General features: G+C 35.0%; 1 protein-coding gene across 1 annotated transcript in view; it reads left to right on the top strand.

Moving 5' to 3' along the window:
- The window catches only part of EYS (EGF-like photoreceptor maintenance factor), a 332,267-nt gene that overhangs the window by 287,050 nt on the left and 20,083 nt on the right, over positions 1-25,134 (top strand). The window contains exons 10-11 of the mRNA XM_087438772.1: positions 9,492-9,616; positions 18,341-18,465. Of these exons, the coding sequence (XP_087294898.1) occupies positions 9,492-9,616; positions 18,341-18,465 (250 nt within the window). The remainder of the gene's footprint in view (positions 1-9,491; positions 9,617-18,340; positions 18,466-25,134) is intronic.

The following is a 25,134-nucleotide window of genomic DNA, read 5'->3' as shown; positions in this document are numbered from 1 at the left end:
ATTACAGTTTAAAAAGCACGTGCACAGATCATGTTCTCTGATCATAATGTACTTATATTATAAATAAAAATGAAAGTATTTTATAAAATAGTTATTTCATAGCTATGAGTTTTGTAGAGTTTATGATATATTTCTCACTACCTAGTTTTTGGATAAATGTAACTCCATTATGTAAGTCAGTTTCTGTAAATGGAGTTCAGATTTGTTTTTCCTCCACTTATTTTTCTAATAACGAAATTGCAAATTAGGAAGAATCATCCTAAGGAAATGTACAGTTTGGTAAATAGGTAGAGGTCAGAAGAGTTAATCGGCATTTTAATAAGTCTAATCAAAGCCATCGATGCTTTTGAGAGAAATAAATTATCTGGATATAAACATTCCCACAGGCATTTCTTAAAGTTCAGTTGTGCAGGGATTTATTAATTATGAACTGACTGAGGCTGAAGAGTGGCCAGTTTTTTAATTTGCTTCTATTATTTCATGGAGAATTATGGAGGACATACATGTTTTATGTTGGAGAATTCCTCACCATGTTAGCGACACGATTACTCACAATTGAAAAGAATTTCAGAAATTTCTGATTCCATGCTGAACTAGAATATACATGCAAATTTTAGCTTAAAATTAAACTCCACAAATAGTAATTATCTAGATATAAGTCTACTTTTTACATTTCCATTTCTCTGCTATGCCTCGTGGCCTGACGGAAAAAAGGTAATGCGTCATTCAGACTTTTCATTTTGGTATAGTCACATATCTAAGAAGAAGGAAACTACAGCAGTATAATAATTTTCAAAATACATGTTATATTGTTAATTAAATACAAGGGATCTTACCTCCTACCCAAGTATTTGTTATTGAGTGCTAATTTTCCAAATCCTGCTTCTACAGGATTGTATAACGAATAAAAATTTTCACTTTTAATATTAATCTCAACTCAAACATGCTTTATAAGTAAGTGCTACCTACTCATTGAGCAATCAGGAATCTGTCCCTTGATAACTGGCAGAAAACCCAATGTAGATACAATGGAAATCACCTTAAGAGTAGAATTTAAACTCTTGGCAAAGATGCGGGATCTTATGAACTTGACATAAGTTCTGTTGGAGAATTGCTTCAATCATACACTATGTAAATGGAGATTGGACAGTTTGGTTAAAACTGAAGAAGAGAAATCAGTACGAAAGATTACAGGAGTGGCCATTCAAAAGATAATCATTTATCTTTTAAAGATTAAGATGAACGTTTTGGAAATTTCTGAGGAAATTTTGAAATAATTTCTGAGGAAATTATTTTCTGAGGAATAAAGTTTCTGAGGAAACTTTGAAATAATTTTATTAAAATATCATTACTTAAGGAGAAGAAAAGGATGTAATAAGATAATAAGATGTCCATCCATGTTGTCACAAATGGCTGGATTTCATCGTTTCTTATGGCTGAGTAGTATTCCATTGTGTATATATACCACAGCTTCTTTATCCATTCGTCCCTTGATGGGCACTTAGGTTGCTTCCAAGTCTTGGCTATTGTGAATAACGCTGCAATGAACACAGGGGTGCATGTACCTTTGCAAATTGGTGTTTTCAAGTTCTTTGGATAAATACCCAACAGTGGAATAGCTGGATCATATGGTAGTTCTATCCTTGCTTTTTTGAGGAATCTCCATACTGTTTTCCATAGTGGCTGCACCAGTTTGCACTCCCACCAGCAGTGTATGAGACTTCCCTTCTCTCCACATCCTCTCCAACACATGTTGTTTCCTGTCTTGTTAATTATAGCCATTCTGACGGGTGTGAGGTGATATCTCATTGTAGTTTTGATTTGCATTTCCCTGATAGTTAGTGATTTTGAACATCTTTTCATGTGTCTGTTGGCCATCTGTATATCTTCTTTGGAGAAATGTCTGTTCAGGTCTTTTGCCCATTTTTTAATTGGGTTGTTAGTTACAGAAATAAAAGTACAATGATGTACACCTGAAACTTTTACAATGTTATAAACCAATGTTACTTCAATAAACAAAAAATTAAAAAAAGAAAAAAAGATAATAAGATGTATGTTGAGGTTGAGGGCATGTCAGAAACCAAAAAACATAATTTTAAATGTACTTTTGTGAAACCTCAGATAAACTTTATAAATGTGTATATTTTAATGTTTTTAAGATTTAAAACCAACTTTTTTTCACCATTTAGTGTGAAATTCTGGTCGTCATTTTAACTTGGTGATTTTTTTACACCTTATAACCCCATGATAGCCCCCATCTCATATATATACGTATATATATAATTTATATATATAAATATAAATACAAACATACACACATATGTATTGTATGGCTTTGTGTACATAATAATTGAAATAAAATACATTTGAAATGCAAAAATGTAGAATGCTAAACGACTCTACCACAATGCCTTCTCCAACATTACTCAGATAATTAATTTGTTCAAAAAAAAGTAGTATAAAGTTATTTCTCTATGAAAAGAACCTTAATTTCTCTATCAACATACATATAGGTAGCCACATACATAGACAAATGTCTACAAAGGATGAAACATCCATTAAATGTAGTATTGAGATGGAAGGTAGGAGTAGAAAATCTGGTTGTTGGAAGAAACAGTCAGAAATCTAGAAACTGTGTTTATAAGGAATGGGCTAAGAAAGTTCGGCAATTTCACATGGAAATGGGAATATTTTGTGACAAAATGAAAAGTATTTTCAAATCTGTAGACAATGGATTAGAATGCTCTTGGATTTCTGCAGTTAATAGAATATTACCAATAGGTGGAAGAAAAAGAAAAGGATATTTAATATCGTTGTAATAACACCATGACAAAATGCTAACACTTTGCAAGTATTAACAAAATAATGGAATCTATCCAATGAACCTGAAATCAACAATCCAAAGAGGTTTATGCACCCCTATGTTCATTGCAGCATTATTCACCATAGCCAAGAAGTGGAAGCAACCTAAGTGTCCCTCGACTGACGATTGGATTAAGAAAATGTGGTATATATATACAATAGAATACTACTCAGCCATAAAAAAAGACAAAATCGTCCCATTTGCAACAACATGGATGGGCCTGGAGCATATTATGTTAAGTGAAATAAGCCAGAAAGAGAAAGACAAACACTGTATGATCTCACTCATATGTGGAATATAAACCAACACATGGACAGAGAAAACTGGACTGTGGTTACCAGGGGCAGTGGGGGTGGGGGGTGGACACAAGGGGTGAAGGGAGTCATATATATGGTGATGGACAAACAAAAATGTACAACCCAAAATTTCACAATGTTAGAAACCATTAAAACATCAATAAAAAAATAATAAATAATGGTGGTTCAACTTAATTTACTTTTTGCCAATAGAGCTGTTGAAAAAACAAACGAGCTGCCTTGTGAAGTCGTATGTTTTTTGACATTGGAAGGGTCCTGAAGAATCCAACTGCTTCTTGAATATATTGTTAAGGCAATTCCAGCACTAGAATTTTTGGACCTTCAAATGAAACCAATCTTTAAAAAGATTTCATCAGCAACTTCTTCCATATCTGAATAGATGAGTGGGTCAGGATTTGAACTGACTCTTGCCATGGGGAGTACTATATTTCCAATGAAATCTCTTAAAATTGTGTCTACCAAATGGATCTTTTTTTAATTTAAATTCAGGCCAGATAGAAGGCCCCAATTACTGGTAGCCTAAAAATATTGTCTATCTTGAATTGTGTTTTGAGGATTGACAAATGTATGCAAGCGACCTTGCAAAGTCCCTGGCACATAGCTAGAAAATTTAGCTACCAGTAAGTATATAATATTAATTTGATAACTGGAATATATCAATATACTGTAAATGTGCAAACTTTCTTAATAATAATTGAGCATTTTGCCTTGAGAAACCATTCTGATCACAACAGAGTAGTATAGACAAAGTGATAGAAGTTATAATAGATTGAGATGTTTCATTGTCCAGACTGGTTCTCGTTGTTTGCTTATTATCTCTTAAAAATAATCCTCAGAATAAGTCTCCTTTCTTTTATGTTAAATGAATTATTACTAAAAGCCAAATGTAGAAGAAAAAGATTCCTCTTAGCATAAGATCTCAGTGGAGTTTAAGTCTATTAAATTCCTTTCTCAATTTTTTTTGAGAAGTTATTTAACATACGAAGTAGGTTGGGGTTCCATATGTGGCCTATATAACAGATACTTTTGTTACTTTTCACCCACCCCAGCTGTGCTGGACAGCTCCCAATCACGTTGACTATGTGCCACCTCAACAGCCGCTACTTTTGTGCTTTAGACTTGATAGAAAGCTGAGGGATCTTGCTGAGTGCACACACAGGATAGCCACTCAGAGACCAACCCAAAAGTGTGGAGATGTTAATGCCCTGGGGGCAACCCTTGACTAATGGGGGACCAGAGTCAGTGGACAATTGCTTTGTTTTTCAGTCATTCCAGGGAAAATTTCCGATGTGCCTTGTCCACAGATCTTCAGAAAGTCTGCATTGAGTGCACAGTGATCTATTGCTGTGTAACAAATTACCCCTAAAATTCAACAGCTTAAAACAGCAAGTATTTATTATCTCACAGTTTCTGTGGTTCAGGAGTTTAGGAGTGGCTTAATCTGGGTGATTCTGGCTCAGGATCTTTCATTAAATTGCAATCAAGATGTCAGCTGGGTGACAGTCATGTGAAGATTTTCATGAAGCTAAAAGATCCTCTTCCAAGTTCACTTATGTGGCTGTTAACCAGAGGCCTCAGTTCTCTATGTGGTCCTCTCCATAGTATTAAGGAGGAAGCCACACTTTGACCATGTTCTATGCATTAGCAATGAATCACTAAGTACAGCCTACACTCAATGAGAGAAGAATTTGGTTGGCATTTTGAAGAGAAAGGTATGAAAGGATTTTAAAACCACTACAGTGGGTCTGAGCCCCAGTTACACATAGTGGCAAACAGTTAAATAGTGTGTTCCTAACTGACTCTTCTCTCTTCCCTGTCTCATTCTCCCCACTCCTTCACTTCACTTAGTTGAGTCATCTCCCAAATAAACAAGCTGCTTTCAAGTTCTTCTCTTAGTTTCTGCATATGGAGCGTTCCAAACCAAAATAACTTAGCACTATGAAACTTAAATCCTCTCAAGATCAAAATTTAAGGCAATGTTGTATTGAAAACTGATATGAAATAATATCTGTAAAAATAAATTCATTTTGATTTTTGTGCATTCATAATCACTGAGACAGTTGTAGTTAATATCACTTCCTTTTTATCTAAACTATTTTACTTGGCCATATATAGTTTCAACAGCTATTTTGACAATATGCTGATTGTAAGTTGTCTTAAGAAACTTAGATTTATGTTACAATAGTTGCCTTCTGAAAATATTCTCCTCTTAATTCGTATGCATAATTAACAGTAATGATAATAGAATTGCTCAGAGTAAAAGTTAAAATGTTAAATTAAAATTGGCCTTTAAGATTCATAATTTAGGCAATCCTAATAAAAGTACTTATTTTACATATTAATTAGGATAATACTTTATGCAATTTACTTAAGGCTATAATAAAATTAAATTACACATTTGAAAATACATATAATAATTTAGATTCCAGTCTATCATCATTTCTGCAACAAATCAATTAAATGAGTTTAAAATACCTGTGTTTTAAAATATTTAGAAGATATAATGTGCTCAGATGAATAATCGAGAAAATAGTGAAATGAGTAACCTACCTAACATCTTTTGAACAAATAATGAAGGCCTTCTTCATTAGGTTATTGGCTCTGCCTCCTCACTAGGATACCCCCACTTATCAGCCTGGTGTTTCTGTTGTGTTTCCCAGAAATCTGCTCGTGTATACTACCAAAATATAAGTAGAAATAATAAGAGAAAAAGGGAAAGAAAAAAAGTCAATGTTTTGAATCCATGGCCAGTCACATGAATATAAATACAAGTACAAATATTTGGGTTCCAGGCTGTAGATCAGTTATATAACCAATTCAGTTCCAGTTTGCTTATCTGGAATATCCTCCAAGACGAAGAAGAGATCAGGGTACAGTGATCTAAAAGAGATCTAAAATGATTTTGTTTTGCCTATGGCTATTCTTTAGAACTATAGCTATTTACATAAAAATAAGCCAAAAGTTCCAGAAGGTGTGAATTTTTGACTAAGACACAGGCAAATAAACAAAATTAAGCAGAAGTTAGGTTCAGGATGTGTGGATTCCCAATTGGAGCTCTCTATTCATAACTAACTGTGATCACTTACCTATAAGGGGAGTGTCTAATATTCAGAGGGATATTCGCTTCATATTTGGCTGCATTCTAAAGCAAATGGAGTTATGTACATTTGTAGTCATAATTATTAAAAAGAAAGAAGATAGATCACAGAAAAGAACTATGAGGATTCTGAAAACGTATGAAGTGACTTGTTCACATATTTGATAGTTTTTAGCTGGTCTAACTAGAGAATTATTGGCTTCAGTAAAGTTCCTAATAATGAATAAACATTTCAGCTTCTGAGCATTTAAAGTTAATATTTTTATGTTGATGCTTTGCAATTGAAAAAAAATCATACTATAATATGGTTCCTTCCTTAACAATTATTAAACTACATCCTACTCAATTTTGCTATTAAAACCTGGCAAATGGAATATTAGAGATTGCAACTATACTTCTTATTAAACTGGAAAGTAAATATGACAAAGTCAAATAAGAGTTTAGTGAATGTGTGTAAGTTGAATTGTCTCATTTAAATTCCATTGTAACACATCTCAACCAAAAGAAAAAGATTTCTGAACACGATTGTGTAGGATGGAAATTAAGTTTTTGAATGTTTCTTATTCTTTTTCACCCAAAGGTATGATACCAGGCATTATTTTATTTGTTTATTACATTGTCTACAGACTTTGTTATGTGCCTCATAATTTAATTTGACAAATGCCCCAAGTGTGGTATGGGTGTGGTGGAATCTATGGAGCTCCCTGTGAACAAGACCAATAAGAGAGATGGATCATGCTTTACTACCTTTAAGAAAGAGGAACAAGTGAGGAAGAGAATGGAAAAGAAACACCACAGTGTTGATCTTGGAAAATGTGAAGTAAAAGTAGCCATATCAAAGGGACGGTATCAGCAACAACAGCAGTAGGATCTAGAGGAGGCTTTGCAGGAAGAGATGGAAGAGATGGTGACCAGCAGAGTGGTTATAGGAAAGTATCCAGGCAAGGTTGTTATCAAAATAGCTACCATACTAAATGATTCCATTTGCAATTTATCCCCAACAGGTGATGAAGCAATATTTTCCAGTTGGAATCATCATTTGGGAGTGGCTCCTGCCACCTGCTAATAGCAGTTCAAACTACATTTTTTGTATCAACTACTTAAATGAAAGTATGATGTTGGGTCTCTCTGAAGTTTTATTCTGAGTTCTCATTAAAAGAAATTTGCTTTCAATGCTTTATTTTTTAATTGTTATGCCTGAGAATCCATTTGTGTTTTATGCCCGTTCCCCCAGTACTGTAGATCAAGTCTTGTGTTAAAAGCCCAATGTGACAATGTCATGATTTAGTAGTGTCTTACTAGTTTTTTTTAAAGACTTTATTATTTATTTTAGCAGTTTTAGGTTCACAATAAAACTGAGTATATTATTTCAATGTCAGAAATTCTATTAAAATGTTTATAAAGTGAATAGATGTGTATGGGATTAAATTGCCTACAATACCAATTTAAATAGCTCAATTCTCTCATATGTTAAACATTATTACTAGTTATGGTATAAATGTTTTCATGGGGTATAGGGCTATAAACTGTTATGCATGTCTATATTTTAAGAATTTACAGAATCTTTCCAGCATTCAAGCTACAAATGTAAACATCACTTAACCTTGCAAAAACAGAGAGTAAAAGTTTAACATTAAAAGTTTAAAATTAAAATTATAGGTCCTTTGCAGATAACAAGAAGATGACTGTGTTCAAGCCTGAAATCAACAGTGGGGTTCATTCCAGGAAAGCAAGGCTAGTTTGACATTCATAAATCAATCAATGTAATTAATCATATTAACAAATGATTAAGAAAACATATAATCATATAAATTGTTTCATCATGTTATCGTATCCTGTGTCATTTGATCATATGATCATACTAACAGAGAATAAGAAAAGCTATCTGATTATATTAACTGATGTACAAAATTCATTTGAGAAAAGTGAAAGCCCATTCATGATAAAAACAGTCAAAAAACTAGGAATTAAGGGAACTTCTTTAACTTAATAAAATAAAATATTTAAAGATTGGACAAGAAATAAAATATTTATAGATTTTACAAGAAGAAACATAATTGTCTTTATTCACAGATATCATCATTGTCTTTGTAGAAAACCCCAAAGAATCTATTAAACAAATTTTTTTAAACCACCCCTGGAACCAATAAGCTAGTGTAGCAATTTTGCAGCATATAAGGTCAATATACAAAAGTCAATTGCTTTCCAGCAATGAACATTGAAATATTGGAAAGAAAGAAACAAAAACAGATATGATTATAGTAGCAATCAGCAAAAAATAAAACACTTAGGTAGAAATCTAACAAAATATCTGTTATGTCTGTATGTGGAAAAATACAAAAACTTGGGGCCAGCCTGGTGGCATAGTGGTTAAGTTCACATGCTTCACTTTGGCAGCCTGGGGTTCATGGGTTCAGATCCTGGGTGAGGACCTACACACTGCTCATCAAGCCATGCTATGGTGGTGTCCTATACACAAAATGGAGGAAGATTGACACATGTTAGCTCAGGGCCAATCTTTCTCACCAAAAGCAAACAAACAAAAACTTGATGAAAGAAATCAAAAACCGTCTACATAAATGGAGAGATATTCCTTATTCATTAATTGTAACACTCAAAATTTTTAAGATGCTATTTCTTCCCAATTTGATTTATAGATTTAAAGCATTAGCACTCAAAATCCCAGCAAGGGCCGGCCCTGTGGCTTAGCGGTTAAGTGTGCACGCTCCGCTGCTGGCGGCCCGGGTTCGGATCCTGGGCGTGCACCGACGTACTACTTTTCCACCCATGCTGAGGCCGCGTCCCACATACAGCAACTAGAAGGATGTGAAACTATGACATACAACTATCTACTGGGGCTTTGGGGGGAAAGATAAATAAATAAAAATTAAAAAAATAAATCCCAGCAAAGTTTTTTTGTGTATATATACATATATATCAATATATTTTTAAAAAAACTTTGTATATATGTATATCTGTGATGTCTGAGCCTGTTTTGCTTTCCATTTTTGTTTGTGGTTGTGGTTGCTTTTAGATCAGTTGGCCTTAATTTCATTGAAAATACTGGTGAGTATCAACTAAATTCTCTCTCATAAATCAACTATAATGAACAACTACATCTTGTGCTTAATTTTATTCTTGATTTGGCAAATATGAATTCTACAATATAAACCCATGTGTATATACATATACATATTTCACTTTTCTTTCTTAGGTGTCTTCCTGGATTTTCTGGTCAATTTTGTGAAATTAATATAAATGAGTGTTCTTCTTCACCATGTCTAAATGGCGCAAGCTGTGAAGATCACATCAATGGATATATTTGCAAATGTCAGCAAGGTAATTATTAAAAAACAATCATGCACGCTATATATATATAATTTTATATAGTATACATTTATATACATATAACACAATATATATGTTTATATATATGAATGTATGTGGATGAGGGTATAATACAATTTTGATAATCCACTCCACCAATAATGTTGTTGATTATCAATCAAGTTCTAAGTAATGACCACACTTAAAAAGTATGAAATGGATGTCCTGTGACACTAGAAAGCATCACTTAAGCTATCAGCAGGAAATCCTAATGTTTGGAGAATGATATCTCACTACGAGTATTGTCTAAATTTACGGAAACTTCAGACTCTGATCTTCTTCTATATAAATTATGCCTGGTACACAGCAAGTCCTTTATAAATGTTAGCTCTTATTAATATTGACATTATTATTACTTCCAACAATTGTCAGTACAGAGATGGACACGCTGAGTAAACTGATTTTGTTCAGGGAATAATTTCTCATTAATAACTGATCTTTTTGGCCATTTCTGCCTTTGGTCATATTCTCTTTAGCTCTACGGTGACGTAAACAAGTTGTGTCCATGCATCTTTTCCCCTCTCTTTCCTCTAGTTCTCCAACTTTTCAGATTTGTTGTTTTCTTTCTGTGTCTTCTGTCACTTGGTTCATCTTCAACATTCAGTTACATCCACCCAAAGGGATGTTGAATGCCTAAATGTCCTTGAGCAGCAATCATCCCTCAGGAATATAGGTGAAGGATATTTTTGGTCACACAAAAAGAATTCCATCTATTTAAAAATCCCACAGAAGACTTGAGACAGCTTGTGGTTACCCCAGGCTTCTGGGCTTCTGGTTATTGGGTCCCCTTGGAATAACAGCCAGGCAGCCAAGTGGGTATTAGGGTATTATTTATGTGAAGTTGTACAAATTAGTGAATACCTATCAATTGAGTACCACCGACATGCTGTTTACAAGTTCGACATTCACTCAGAACTCTCCTCTGTTTTGGCACACTCAGAACTGGTACTAGGTTTTATTCAGTCAAACAGAACATCTAGAGACGTTTGCATCTGCATTTTGAAATAGGCGCCTATACATAAAATTGTAACTCTTGCAAATAAAAGAAGTAGAATAAAGATTACAATTCTCTGATATAAACAATGAAAACCGTTTCAAAAGTTTTGCCTCTTCCAAGCAAAAATATCTTTATTGAGGTCTGAACATTTGAAATGCTATGATAGCCACCATAAGCAATTAATATAATCCTACAAAAACCGTTAAGAAGCAAAACACATATATAAATCATTTTTACCATAAATACAAATCGTATAATTGCTGGTTTCATTTTTATGTTAACATACATTTTACCATTGCTAGGTTAGTTTTGATGCTCCAGGTTAAGATTCCACTTATTTTTGATTCACTTAGAAGCATGGAGCCATTTTGAAGCAGTTGTGCATTCAAATAAAGCCCTATTCTGAACGCCATTCATCAAATCCATAGTGGAAAATGGAAGGCTTCAAAAATGGTACCCATCTGTGCTGTTAAGTGTTACTCAGAACTTGCTGGTACTTTTGACTTGACACTTGGATTCTTCACAACCTAGTCACAAAAGCAAATACCAACTAAGCAACGAAACAAACAAATTCTTGGAAAATGCTGTGGATGCCCTTCCAGACCCCGTCCCTTCTCCCAAGGGCTCTCTCCAGCTGTGTCTCTATCATGCCAACCCGTCCTCCCTCCGGAGTTATTTAAGGAATAATCATGCTCGTGCGGATTACCCTTCATTCCTTCCTTATTTTCTTTATTAGCATAGTTACTGGTTTTTTTCAGCGTTTTTTAATTTGTACAGTAAAATTCACTCTCTGGCATACAGTTCTACAGTTTTCACAAATGCATATAGTTATGTAACTACCGCCACAGCCAGTCATGTAACCACCATCTCCCAAAATGTGCTCAATCTGCCCCTTTGTAGTCAATCCTTTCCTCAGCCCCAACAAAAAGTGATTTTGATATAATTCAAATGTTTTTATTTATCATTTTTGTCCTTGAAAATTCTACCTGTCATTAAGCTCTTCTTTCTCTTGTATTCTGAATTTTAGATTTTGAAGGCCAAATGCGGGAGAACTTTGGCATATATGTGTTTAGGAAATAATAATTATAATAACAATAACAACACCAGTACATGGACACCCTGCTATTTTACACGTATTGACTCATTTAGTTTTCACATCACCTTGTGAAGAAGATACTATCATCTCATTTCACCAATGAGGAAATGGTCCAAGAGTCCTTGGGTAAATCTCCCATACCACCTTAGCGGCAAAGCTGAGATTTGCAGCCAGAAGGTCTGGGCTGGTGCTGTACACTCATCATCTCTATGTTCCCCAAAGATGGGCCTTGCTGACTAGCAACTTCCCATAAGTTTTCCAGTTATGCTAGATGAATACCCTCAGGAGATCTACTGTACAACAGTGTGCCTATAAAGGTACTGTATTGCACACTTAAAAATTTGCTAAAAGGACAGATCTCATGTTAAATGTTCCTACTAGAATTTAAAAAAGATCAAATTGCTGACCATTAAAAAGAAAAACAGGACCTTTGCCAATAAGATCCATCATTGTGTTGCAGCTTAGTCTGGATGTTAGTGATTCTAACCACTGGAAGATTTCTTCAGGAAGTTTGCCTACCTGGATCTGTCTGATTATCTCCTAAAAAGCTTCTGTAAGCAAAAACTGAAAACTTACCACTTTTCTCAGTAGTTCGTAGCAATTTGCATTCTCCTAAATGTTAGAGAAAGGCACAAAGGCTGATTCATTTGTTTTATACAGGCCCATTCTTCTCTCTCATCCGTGGAGGAAACCAGCCTTAGATAATGCTCATAATTCTTTCTTAGGCTCTGGTCTAAATCATGCCATTATCCTTACCTTATGCAGTTCCAGATGGAAACCTACCTTCACTACATATTTACTTCTGTCTTTAAATTAGTTAAGCACTATAAATTACTGCCAATTTTTATTTCCATCAGTTGTGGAAATCTTTAAGTTCACCTCATGTTGCCGATTATCAGAATTTCTTGTCTTCATGTAACAACTCTCTCTTCCTCCATGATCGGAACTTTGGGTGGTTCCTCCACTGTCCCTCAAGGTTTGTAATTTTATCTTTTTTCTCCCTTCCTTCTTATTTTTAGTCCAAACAGAGCTGCATGGCTCCTGCAACATTCTGAATGGAACACAGTTTGAAAAATTAAATGCCAGGTCCTCACCAGACATATCTGCAAAACACAACTGCAATGTGAACTGCATATAAATGGGCCAGAAGATGCTCTAAATGTTATTTAGTTTTGTACCACCAAATCCTCTCAGAGAAGTTGTATCCTAATGGGTCCTCACAGAGTGGTCAACACGTATTGAAAAAGTACATTCTATTTATGGTGCTGACCCATGTTGTGTAATCACAGACCAGGCCATAGTTAGCATAAAGCCTCCGCCTGCCCTCCGTAAGCAGACAAATTAGAGAGTTACACCCTGTCCTCCAAGCTAACAGGGTGCAATGCTTGACAAGAGGAGCACAGGTTGGATTTCAGACCTCATTCATCCTCTATGCATGAGATCTCTGTGCAAGGTGCAGCCTGGACACCATCCAGGAGAGTCCTGATCACAGAGCTCATCCTCCACCTAGGGAGTGAATTCAATGGGGCTAGGGAGCTGGTTTCCATGGAAGTATCAATACAAGCATTCAGATTATTTTACAAAATAAAACACTTATTTTTGTTTTAGCCTAAACAATCCCATTTATAGTGTTATATAAAAATGTTTAAGACTCAGTAAGTGAAACCACAGTTATCCCATTATGAGCAAATTGAGAGTGAAGGAACGATCTCTGTATTGCAAATAGGAATGCTTCGCCCAGAGCTGTTCTCCATCCCCGGGGCAGTCGCTGTGCTCAGACACTTTTCATACTCAGGAGGGGTGCAAATGTGTTTATACAGGTGATAACACAAACTGCAGACACACAGTTTGCTCTTAAAATAGCATTATTCATTTTGAAGCAGAAATGCTGCATTGTCCTTGGAGCAAAGAAACGGAGAAACAAACAGATGATATCTGCCGCGGTGCTTGCAACGCTTAAGTCAGGGATAAGACTTTTGGATTTAGAACAGAAGAGATACAGAAGGATCTTTCTTTTTAATCAAGAACCATAAAAAGTGAAATATTTTTTAATATGAAATGAAAAGTATATACTATTGTATTTTCATGAAGATTTAGACATGAAATCAATTCTTCTACATATTCTAGAATTAGACTAAGAAAAGAAAACAATTTTTTTGTGTGTGTGTGTGAGGAAGATCAGCCCTGAGCTAACATCCATGCCAATCCTCCTCTTTTTGCTGAGGAATACCGGCCCTGAGCTAACATCCATTGCCAATCCTCCTCCTTTTTCTCCCTTTTTCTCCCCAAAGCCCCAGTAGATAGTCTGTCATAGTTGCACATGCTTCTAGTTGCTGTATGTGGGACACCGCCACAGCATGGCTGGAGAAGCAGTGACTCGGTGTGCGCCTCGGATCCGAACCCGGGCCGCCAATAGCAGAGTGCGTGCACTCAACCGCTAAGCCATGGGGCCGGTCCCAGAAAACAATTTTAATTTATGATATCCAATTACTAGATAATATGTTAACTAGTAAGACAGAGTTATTTTAGGTTTAGGTTTAATTTTGTTTTATTTTCCCCAGATTAAGTACAAATCACTTGGTGCTGTGAGGGAAAATGAAATGAAATTGGAACCTATAAATCTTTGAAATAGTGACTTTTATTTTCATTAATAAACTTATAACTGCTATGTTGTAGCAGACAATGGTGATATTAAAACTGGTCAGTGTTTCTAGTTGTGTATATTGATGTATTTAAAGATTTATTTTATTCATCAACTTAAAAATTAGTCTAACTTGTTCTTGTTTTTGTTGCAATTTCACCTCTTAAGTCTTTTTTATTTTACACCCACATTATTTGGAATCATTTATTCTGTAAGTATTTATTTATTTTCTATTACTTGTTAGATATCAGATTAGTACTATGAATTTAACACCATAATGATCTGATCACTTTTTCTGGATTGCTAACAGCAAACAGTATTTTTTGAATATCTGGCTACCTTATTAAATAGGGATATCAAACCTTCATGGGACTCAGAAGATGTTTTCTTCATCTCTGCTTAGAACCTTTTTTTTTTTTTTTTAATTTTACCCACTGGATTTTCATTTGCCTGTTTTATTCTGTTCCCCTGTCTTGCCATCACCGTGCCCACACCAGCACAAGGACATTTATCTTATTGATTGATGGGCATGATTGGCACTCAGCCTCCATTCCTGTCTATTGTGGTTTCCGTACTGCAGAGACAAGAAAATTAAAAACTACAGTATCTAGACTCCCTTGAAGCTGAGGTTGTGAATATAAATTGGGTTCCACCGATAATAAACACACCTGAAATCTGAAGGATCTGATGGAGGTCATTTCTGGATGTCTCAGCAGTTTCATCTGGTGAAGAAGGTCGTGGACATGTGGGATTTTCTGCAGTAGATTTTACCATTGAATCACCGACTTCATGTGGATTAAAACAACAGTACTGGCAGAGTTGGCAGTCAGACTTGGCAATTTGGTGTTCAGTCACCAGCTTCAGGGGAGGGAGACACAGCTGGAGAGGTGGTGGTGGCAGCTGCCTGGTAATCCAGCTTCTCTCAATTAGTGCAATGGGTTCTTGAACTCGGTAATTCTAGTGGTGGCTTTAATGTTTCTCATCTTCCTGATTATGGCTGAGGTGGCATCTCTCAGAGAGTCATGTCTGTGGTTCTTGGGGTTACCTAAAGCCTTTCCTTCTAATAATTTGGTAAACACCTTGTTCCTTGTTATTAAGGCCCTTTTTGCTTAAAAACCTAGAGTGATTTCTGTTTCCTGTGCTTAACTCTGACTAATTTATTTTCTATCCTACTTTGTTGTTTTTGAGCGAGATAGCCTAATGTTCCCCTCAGCTTAACTAAACTTTAGACAGACTTCTTGACTCCAGGCTTCTGACCTCCCTTTCTTTAGAAAACTTATAATTGCAAATTCTTTCTCTGCCCCTTTGAGATATAAACCTTCTTGTAGCCACTTTCCAGTTTTACAACCCAGAAATGTCTTTCTCAAGGACATGGAGTCATCCTTTTGAAATGTAATCACAGAAGGAGATAGTGCCCCCAATCCCTTTCTCTGTGGGAGGGTAGGAGCCTAAAGTCAATAAGTGACAATTCACCAACACAGTGGCCTAAGCACATTGACCAACCTCTCCCCAGCCCAATGTCCTCTGGTACTTTCCCGTTAACTCACCCCAGCATTGCCTACCTTTGGTTCAGTGCAGTTGAGTTCAATCTCTCTACCCTATTTCAATAACCTCTTTCTCTTATTGCAATACAGTCATGTGCCACATAATAACATTTTGGTCAAATGACAAACTGTGTATGTGACAGTGGTCACATAAGATTAGTACCATAAAGCCTAGGTGTATAGTAGGCTACACCATCCAGGTTTGTGTAAGTACACTCTATAATGTTGGCACAACGGTGAAATTACCTAATGACGTGTTTCTCAGAATCTATCCCTGTGGTTAAGCAACGCATGCCTGTACTCTTGAATAGTCTTCTTTGTCTGTCTAACCGATCTGGTGAATTTTTTTCTTTCACAGTTTCCATCTTACAGTTTAAAGCTTTGCAATATCCTTCATAGTATTAGAAGCAAGAGGAAAACTACATTATTATTTTTAATTGTTTTAAATATATTGTGAATTATTTTATTCAATGAGAAGAATATACAATCAATGTGTAGTTATATATAAAAAATATAATAAACATTTATGTACCTACCATTTGATTAAAGGTATAAAATATTAGCAATAATTCTAGTCTCCTCTATGTCCCTGCCTGAGCACATTAATATTCCCCTACCCTGCAGTAACTATTCTGAATTTTATATCAACATTCCCTTAGTGTTCCTTACAGTTTTATTATATATGTATGTATCTCTAAGCAATATTATTAAGTTTGCATGTATTTGACTTTTGTACGAACAGCTATAGGAATGTAAGTATTTTTATAGAATGTACTTTTATGCTCAACAATATGTTTGTGAGATTTAATCATGTGAATGACTGATCTTAGTGGCTTTTTATAAGCCCTGCAAAAATGTTTTTTCTGTATCACCTTTTATAGCCTCACAGTAGAGTTGCCTACTGAGTCAGCTCAGAATATGAAAGAGCATTACAAAGCAGAAAGAGTCTTGAACAAGGATTTGGTAAATTTAGTCTTTTGGCAGCTACTTCTAACTTTGATTTGGACTCTGCCAAATCTTTTAAACTCGTGCTGTATTTTTCTTCTTATGATGCATTATTGCATTAAATCATTTCCAAGCAACCCAGAATACTTTTTAATTGTTCTCTTATAATTTATCAGGGAAGAATAGTGAGAATATATTACTAAGTAGGAACAAGAATAGGACTGCATTTCCTGATAGCTAGGGCTCACATTAAATGCTGTTGGATAATACATAGCAGCATAAAGAAATTTAAAAATTTGCAATTATAATTTGTATAGGTAGTCAGTAGGTAGTGACAGCTGCCTCTAAAGACCGATTGTCCCTATGTAAAATTGTTTTAGGTTAACACATTCTTCAACATATTAAGATTCATTTAAATAGTTGCCTCATAGGAAAGAATCAATGGTTTAAAAAAATGTTCCTATTATGTACCTAGTAAACCATAGCCGAGATATTATCTTGTGGCTAGCTTAGCAATGTTGGTTGCTAGGTTGATGATGAAATGCTAGCAAAAGCCAAACAAAAAGAGACACACACAGTGTTGTGGTATGGAAAATTAGATAGTCATGTTTAAGGAGAATTCTTATAGCCAGTGGTCAGCTGAACATAGACATAATGTTTGTATTCTATAGAATTGCAGCTTAAGAAACACTAACTGTAAAATACTACAAGTATAACAAGAAAACATCGCATATCTAAAAATCTATAGTATGTGCAACTGTGACATACAACTATCTACTGGGGCTTTGGGGGGAAAAATAAAATAAATAAAAATCTATAGTAGTTGCTTTCGTTTGAATTTAGATTCATATTAAATGAAATTATGGGATATGTTTATTCCACTGCCTTCTGTGTATTTATTCCAAGATAAAATATGTAAAGATGTGTAATGTAAAATGGTACCGTAAGTACAAGCCGAAACTTTATTTTCCATATACTTGCTTCCATTTCTACATAACTGTGTGATTTTAGGGCAAATTATTTTTCTTTTCCAAATTCAATTTTCTCATCTGATAAATAGAGATAGTAATAACAGGTAACTGAGAGAATGGTTATGAAGATAAACTGAGATAATTTATAAACACCACCTAGCACAAATATAACAAATAGCATTATTTGTTATATATACAGTCATGCATAGCTTAATGACAAGAACGTGCTGTGAAAAATGCATCGTCAGGTGATGTCGTCATCGTGCGAATGTCATAGAGTGTACTTACGCAAACCTAGATAATATAGCCTGATACACACCTAGGCTCTATGGTACTAATCTTTTGGGACCACTGTCGTATATATGGTCCATTCTTGACTGAAATGTCATTATGCAGTGTATGACTACATAGAGACATATATATACAATTATCCTTACTATTATTAAACAATCAAATATCTGCTTTGTGATTGTGTTCAACAGGATGGTCAGGAGATCACTGTGAGAAGGAACTTGATGAATGCATTCCCAGCTCATGTCTTCATGGAATATGCATAGAAAATGAAGCTGGCTTTGGATCGACATGTTTATGCATACCTGGATTTGTGGTAAAGATTATTGGTGGTTTTTGTTGCGATACTTTTTTCCATTGTCATTAAAATACAGTAAATAATAGAATATTGTTTGGTGAAAAATAAGGTTGGAGAAGTTAATCCAAGTGCTTGTCTCCTCCTCTGTCTGTCTGTACATACTACGTTTTTCTCAGCATCCCCCTTTCCCTTCTCATCCATCTGTCACATGCGCCCTCAGCCCGTCCTTTCAGAGAAGAGCATTCTGATAAATTGATCCACACTAAGGTACAAGTGACTTAATGTATTGTCCTTTAATGTTCTAATGCATTCAGAAGAAGGATGCCAGTAGAGGAATTACTTAACATTGTCAGGGTCTTGGCAAGACCTCGGTTTTGTCTGAGGTCATAATTCTACTTCCAGGGTTGGGCTCAGAGTATATATGTCCAAGGAGGATGTATCTGCTTCCTTGGCAAATGTGGACTGGTCCGAACTCCATTAACACCAGAATAGACTTACCTTGGTAGAAATGTCTTTATTAAAAGATAGCTTTTGACCACAATTCTTCATTAAAGCTGACCACAGGGCATGAATATAGGAAGTGAACAGCAATTGGCAAGCCTACTGCTAGGAGTTTTAAACGTACATTTATAAATATCATTAATAGGTAGACCAGTTTTAACCAAGATTAAGGCTAAATAATTAGAAAGGGCATGCAGTCAGGTGACCCAGTGCAAGATTAAGGAATCAAATTTCAATGGAATGAGCCTAAGAAGATGTACAAGTATGAATGGAGCAGGAGACACCTCAGAGCTGGAAGATCAGGAAGGAAAGGTCAGAAGTGGGAATCTCCAGAGATGGTTAAGGGATTAAGCAGAAAAAAGGTCAATACCTGTTATCAAAACAAAAGAATTTGAGAAAGCCTGGGCTTATGTCAGATACTCTTCCCTTTTGAATGGTATTCCCAGGGCCCACTTGTCTGAGAGGAATATGGATAAACTAAAACAGAACTATCTGCTTCTTTTCTCTTAGAGTCCTCCAATCCCAATTTGCCTTGGGGAAACATTTTTCCCTTACTGATCTTGAAAGGATGATCTTTGAGGAAGAATTTCAGGCACTCTGACATCTGAGTGTGGGCGGTATTTGGTGCCAAGAAGTTAATTTTATGACCTCTCCAATTACACCAATAATGGCTTCCCCAAAAAGTCAGTAGAAAGAGAAAAAGAATGAAATAGATCCTTGATTTAACTATATTATCTTGCCAATGCAGCCCTATATATGAAAATCTAAATAACTAAAAAATAAATGCTCATTTTATAGATATGTTTTTATTAATCCAAAATAATTACTAACAAATATCCTTAAAAATCCTTTAAATATTTAATCCCCTGGGAAATATCTTTCTACATTGGAACGATTAACACTTGTGCTTTCTCTTTCAATAAAAAACATTAAATCTGAAGGATAAATACATTAGTATATGTGAAAAATTTAAAAATTCTGAAAAATATCTAGTTTTATAAAACCACAAGTCTACTAAACAGAAGGAAGTGTTATAGATGTAATACAGTCATGCTTGCATAATGACATTTCAGTCAAAGACTGCCTACAGGTACAACAGTGGTCCCATAAGATTAGTACCATAGAGCCTAGGTGTGTAGTAGGCTATACCATCTAGTTTGTGTAAGTGCACTATGTTGTTTGCACAACAATGCAATCGCCTAATGACTCATTTCTCAGAATGTGTCCCTGTCGTTAAGTGACACATGACTATACAACTATGTTGTATAGTAAGGCATTTAATAAATTATTTTGAAATGGATATCCTTATAGGCACTCTTTCCAGTACTTAAAAGCTAAAATAAAACTTAAAAACTATTTATAACAGATAGTGTCTAGGTAAAAATCTACAAACAGTTAAGGGGGGGTTCTACTTTTGTTAATACATTCGTTGTGTTTTAAAATGAATAGATAAAGATAGAGGAAATTTAGTTTATTGAAAAAGAATTTAACATTGAAATGTCATGCATATCAATGTTATAGCAATATATAGACATACCTAAAGGCATACCCTTGAAAATAGCATGTAAATTATTAATTGGAATAAAAAGCAAAATATTTTGCTGAAATATAAGAAAATCACAAAAAATGTTCAAAGTCTTTGAATGATAGAAATATTCATATCAAGTTAAAGTCAGAAATATTGAAATAAAATAATAGAATGACAAATCCATTTTGAAAACAGGTATGGCAAATGCATAAGATCATTGAAAAATTGCTTTTTAGATTTCTTGTCTCCCTTCCCCAACTAAACCTGAGAGTAAATGGGATATAAAAAAATAAGAATTATAATCATAAAGAAATATCAAACTTCATTGGTATCTTAGGTTCTTTAAAAAGAATATCATTCACAGAAAGATATAGAATTTGAGAGAGGCTTAAGAAACAAAGCAGTTAGAACGATCAGAAGGTAGGTAAATTGATTTGCATTAGGATTAAGGATTAAGTGTGCGTGTAGAGTCTAGGTGAAGACGGAAACAGTGAGAGTAGGGGAGAATTGACAACTCACAGAGGGTCTGAGTCATGGCATTCTTGCAGCACCATAGATGAGAAGAGACTACACATTGCACCAATGATCACATTCTAGTGCAATATTTGCTTATTTGCTTATTTCTCTGTCCATTCTGATAAATTGTGAGCTCCTGAGAGCAGAGATGCTTGTAGAATTCCTAAACAGAGTATAATACATGTGTTTTGATTTTCGTCATCATTGTTCAGGCTGTTTTATTGGAGTCCTTAGCATATTAATTATAGTTGTTTTAAATTCCCATAATTGCAAAATCTCTGCTGTATCTGAGTCTGATTTTGGTGCTTTCTCTCTCTCTTCAAATGGTGTTTTTTGTCTTTTGGTATGCCTTGTAATTTTATATTTATAGCCGGACATGATGTGCTGGATGAAAGTAACTGAAATAAATGGGCCTTTAGGAGGAGGCTTTATTTTTTCTGGCAAGGAGTAAGGCCATGTTTGCTGTTTGCTGTAGTTACAGGTGTGAGAGGCTAAAATCTTCTTATATTCTTGTTTTTGTCTCCCCTGTAATCATTGGGTTTCCTTAGAGATTTCTTCTTAAATAGATCTGAGACGTGCAGTGCTTTCAGTTGTAATCCCCTGTAATTATAGAGGAGCCTGTCGATGTGGGTAAGGTGTGGAGGGAGGGAAGCTTTCAATAGTCCTATGATTAGTCTCAGTCTTTCAGTGAGCCTCCCAGCTGTGACCTTCACATGTGCTCTCAGCCCCCTCTCCTTAGGTGCGACAAGAGAACTTCAAGGGGCTGGAGTTGGGTATTTCCCTCCCCCCATATCGATTAGGCTGTGGAAAGTAGTTTCCCTTGAGGTCAGGCCTTGTTAAGAAGAACAGAATGCTCTGAGAGTGTTTCAAAATGGCTATCCCCCCCATTTCCCTGTTGGAAGCACAAGGGGATTTTTCTCCTAGCTTCTCTGTGAGAACTTGGTAGAACTCCGGGAGGTAAAGCTTATGAAAGTATGGGGGATCCCCTAACCCTGGGCACCCCCTGAAGTTTTTAACTCTCCAGCTTGTCCACACGTGGCCTCCAGCATTTTGTCCATTAGTCTCCTGTCCTGGTACTGCCTCCAGCGGTGGTTTCTGCTCCGGAGCTCCACTCCGGTGAACTATGATCTCTGTATCTGCCTGACTCTCCAATTTGCAGGGGAGCAGTTTGCCTTGTGATCTCAATTCTTTGACAGATCTAAGAAGAGTTGTTGATTTTCAGTTTGTTCAGCTTTTTATGTTTGTGAAGAAGGGAGTGGTGACTTCTAAGCTTCTTACCTGCCCGACTAGAAACCTGAAGTCTTGTGATTGTTTTAAGAATGAAAGGACCTATGAATATATTTAATAAAGAAAATAGATGAATTTTCCTTCATTCATAAAATTCAATGTGTCTTTTGAAAAACTGTGGTTCTTTTTAATTAGGCTTCTTAGGTATCTCACCTTGAATGATTGTTCTATTTTCCAGAGTTGCCAGAGGCCCTCATGGAATTGCTTAATAGATGTCAATTTAGTTGGCAATCAGATTCTCCACTAGCATGTAGAAAATAAAAAATTATAAATTATCTTGCACACACAATTATACCAGCTGGTATAATATCACATGAAATCTGTGTTAAAGGATATTAAAATATATCAAATTATTGGGAATATGCAAGCATTGGATTTCTGATTATAACTTAAAACAGCAAAACTTAGTACAAACCATTAAGCCTTTTGCCAAAATAACTTGTAGGAGTTCTCTTCCCCTTAAGTCTATTTATGTTAACCTAAACTTCCCTCTGACATCCTTCTTCAAATAGCTCTTCAGAAAGATGCCACACTCTTTTTATATTCCTTCTATTTAAGCCATTTAAAAAACTCACTAATTACATTGTCATATAAAAATGTTAACTCAGCTGCATGTTTATGAGATGAGAGAAGATTAATATAACTACAACTATTCTTTGATAATGAAGAATAACTTGAGAAGTGAACAGCCCCTGCTGGATAGGAGGACGGAAATCTATTTTTTCTTTATTTCTGAGAATTAATTTTTGGTGGATAATATTAAAGACCTGAACTCTCAGGTTTTCCTTAATGTTTAGAGCTGTGACAATCTCTGACAAGCTGATAATTAGTGTGGATTATTCTTTTTAGCAGATCCGATTGCAAAAGTGAATCAAAAGGTTAAAGTACTTACATTATTCTGAAATTCAAATGCTCTGTAAAAGAATTTAAGTGACAAAACACAATTTATTGAATGTACTAGGCTTGCTAAAAAATTCAAGACAAATGATCTCCCTTATTTTAATTTGATCAGCACTGCTCATTTTTTCCTTGGAAAATGAATTTCTACCAGACAAGATTGGTCCATACATTAACTGATGACTGTCACTGGGTCATGCTCATTGCATTTTGCGAATTATTGCAGTCAATAAAAGTGTTAACTGCATTCTTTAAATTAAAACACAGATCTTTATGTAGTGTGGAAGCTGTATTTGTATTAAACAAAATGGAAAAAAAAGGAAAAACTATTTTCTGAATGAGAAAAAATGCTCCGAGTTCTATAGCAGTACAGTCTATTTGCAATACCTGGTTTTTAAAAGTCATCTTCAAAACAGATCTAAAAAGCAAGACACAGGACAGCAAGATTGACCATTTGATTTTATGTTTGTCTCTGCTTCTGATGTTTATTTCCTCATGATATAAAGTCATCAATATTGCTAATAAATATTTACAAGTATTTACTGTATTCAAGATGCCATGAGTCATCCTATTAAATAATTAAAGTATGTTTTCTCTTTACTGTAAGTAAATTAGCAAAGGTACCCTTCTTAGATAAACTCATAGTGTCTTTTTTAAAGAAGGAGATGTTTATTGCTTTTGACACATTTATATTTTAACTTCAGTTATTGATATTTTAGATCAGTCAAAACACATCCTTGGACACTCACCATAGCAAAGTACTTGGAAATCATGTAAAGAAACACATGAACACTCACTGTTCTTATACACAAATTAGAGAAAAGAGGGCAGGCCTGCATGCAAACACTTGAGTGCACAAAAAACAGCAACAACGCTCCATTTAAGGCAAAATTTGGTACTTGGTTTTAATATATTTTCAGCATATATTGTGTGTGGAGAACTAGGTTAGATCCTCAAAATAATTTAGAAATTCATTAGTTTCAATTTTTCACCCAAGGAGAGCTTTCAGCTGAGTGCAGCAGACAAATGTGTATGGGATAATAAGGAAGTCAGCAACGAGTTCAAAATGCAGGAGACAGTCTGCTGGGGGAAATAAAGACATTAACTAGAACACTGTCTGTGGTACTAATATTAAAAATAGTAAGGCAATCGGCAAACCCTGAGTAAAGTAGTCTTTAGAAGAGCTTTCTCAAGGAACATAGATCGTGGCTTCCTCCCAAGGGTTAGGAAGGTGTCTCTAAGAGTGCTAAGTCTTCATGTGCACCTCATGTTGGAAGCCTACCCCAAGAAGTTGCTGCTAATGAGAATGCTAAATCTGCAATAGCCAGTTAGAAAAAAGGCTCAATCTGCTCCTCAAGACTAGTTTCACCATAAACAACAAGAATGTGTGTTCTAAGCATTCTAAGCAACACAGTGACTTAATATTTTGTAACCCAAGGAATGTGATGGTTTTGGAGAAGGAAGAAAAGTGAAAATTTGAATGAAAATATATATTTTAACAATGAAAATAAGAAGTTCTCTGTGTTAAATAAATATAATATATAATGGGAAAATGTAGTTTAATATTTTCAGAAGTAGAACATCAAAAATAACTTGTCTTACATTTTATATAACAGACATATGGCATAGGTATTATGTGCAATCTAAATGTCTTATAACAGTGATTTTTATTGGTAAATGAAGGATAGAGGAATTATAACTTCCCACTAGAGCTATTTCGATATTATGGGTAATGATTTTCCACCTCTTATCTTTATGTGTCTATTTCTTATTTAAACATGGCTGATGGGCTAATGTTTGTATTTGTAGAACCTTAGAATATTCTTGGTGTCATATATTGCCTTAAAGGAAAATAGGCTTAAAATTTTAGACCTCAGTTAGACGGAAAGTTCTCTGAGCCTCAGTTTCCAAATCTACAGCATGAGGGTGTAGATGAGTTGACTGCTAAGTCATACTTA

Source organism: Ceratotherium simum, chromosome 13, assembly GCF_057802395.1.
Source record: "Ceratotherium simum simum isolate JZ-2026a chromosome 13, ASM5780239v1, whole genome shotgun sequence".
Taxonomy (NCBI): Eukaryota; Metazoa; Chordata; class Mammalia; order Perissodactyla; family Rhinocerotidae; genus Ceratotherium; species Ceratotherium simum.
Note: the sequence above shows the minus strand (reverse complement) of the source record. Positions and strands in the feature narration are given on the sequence as shown.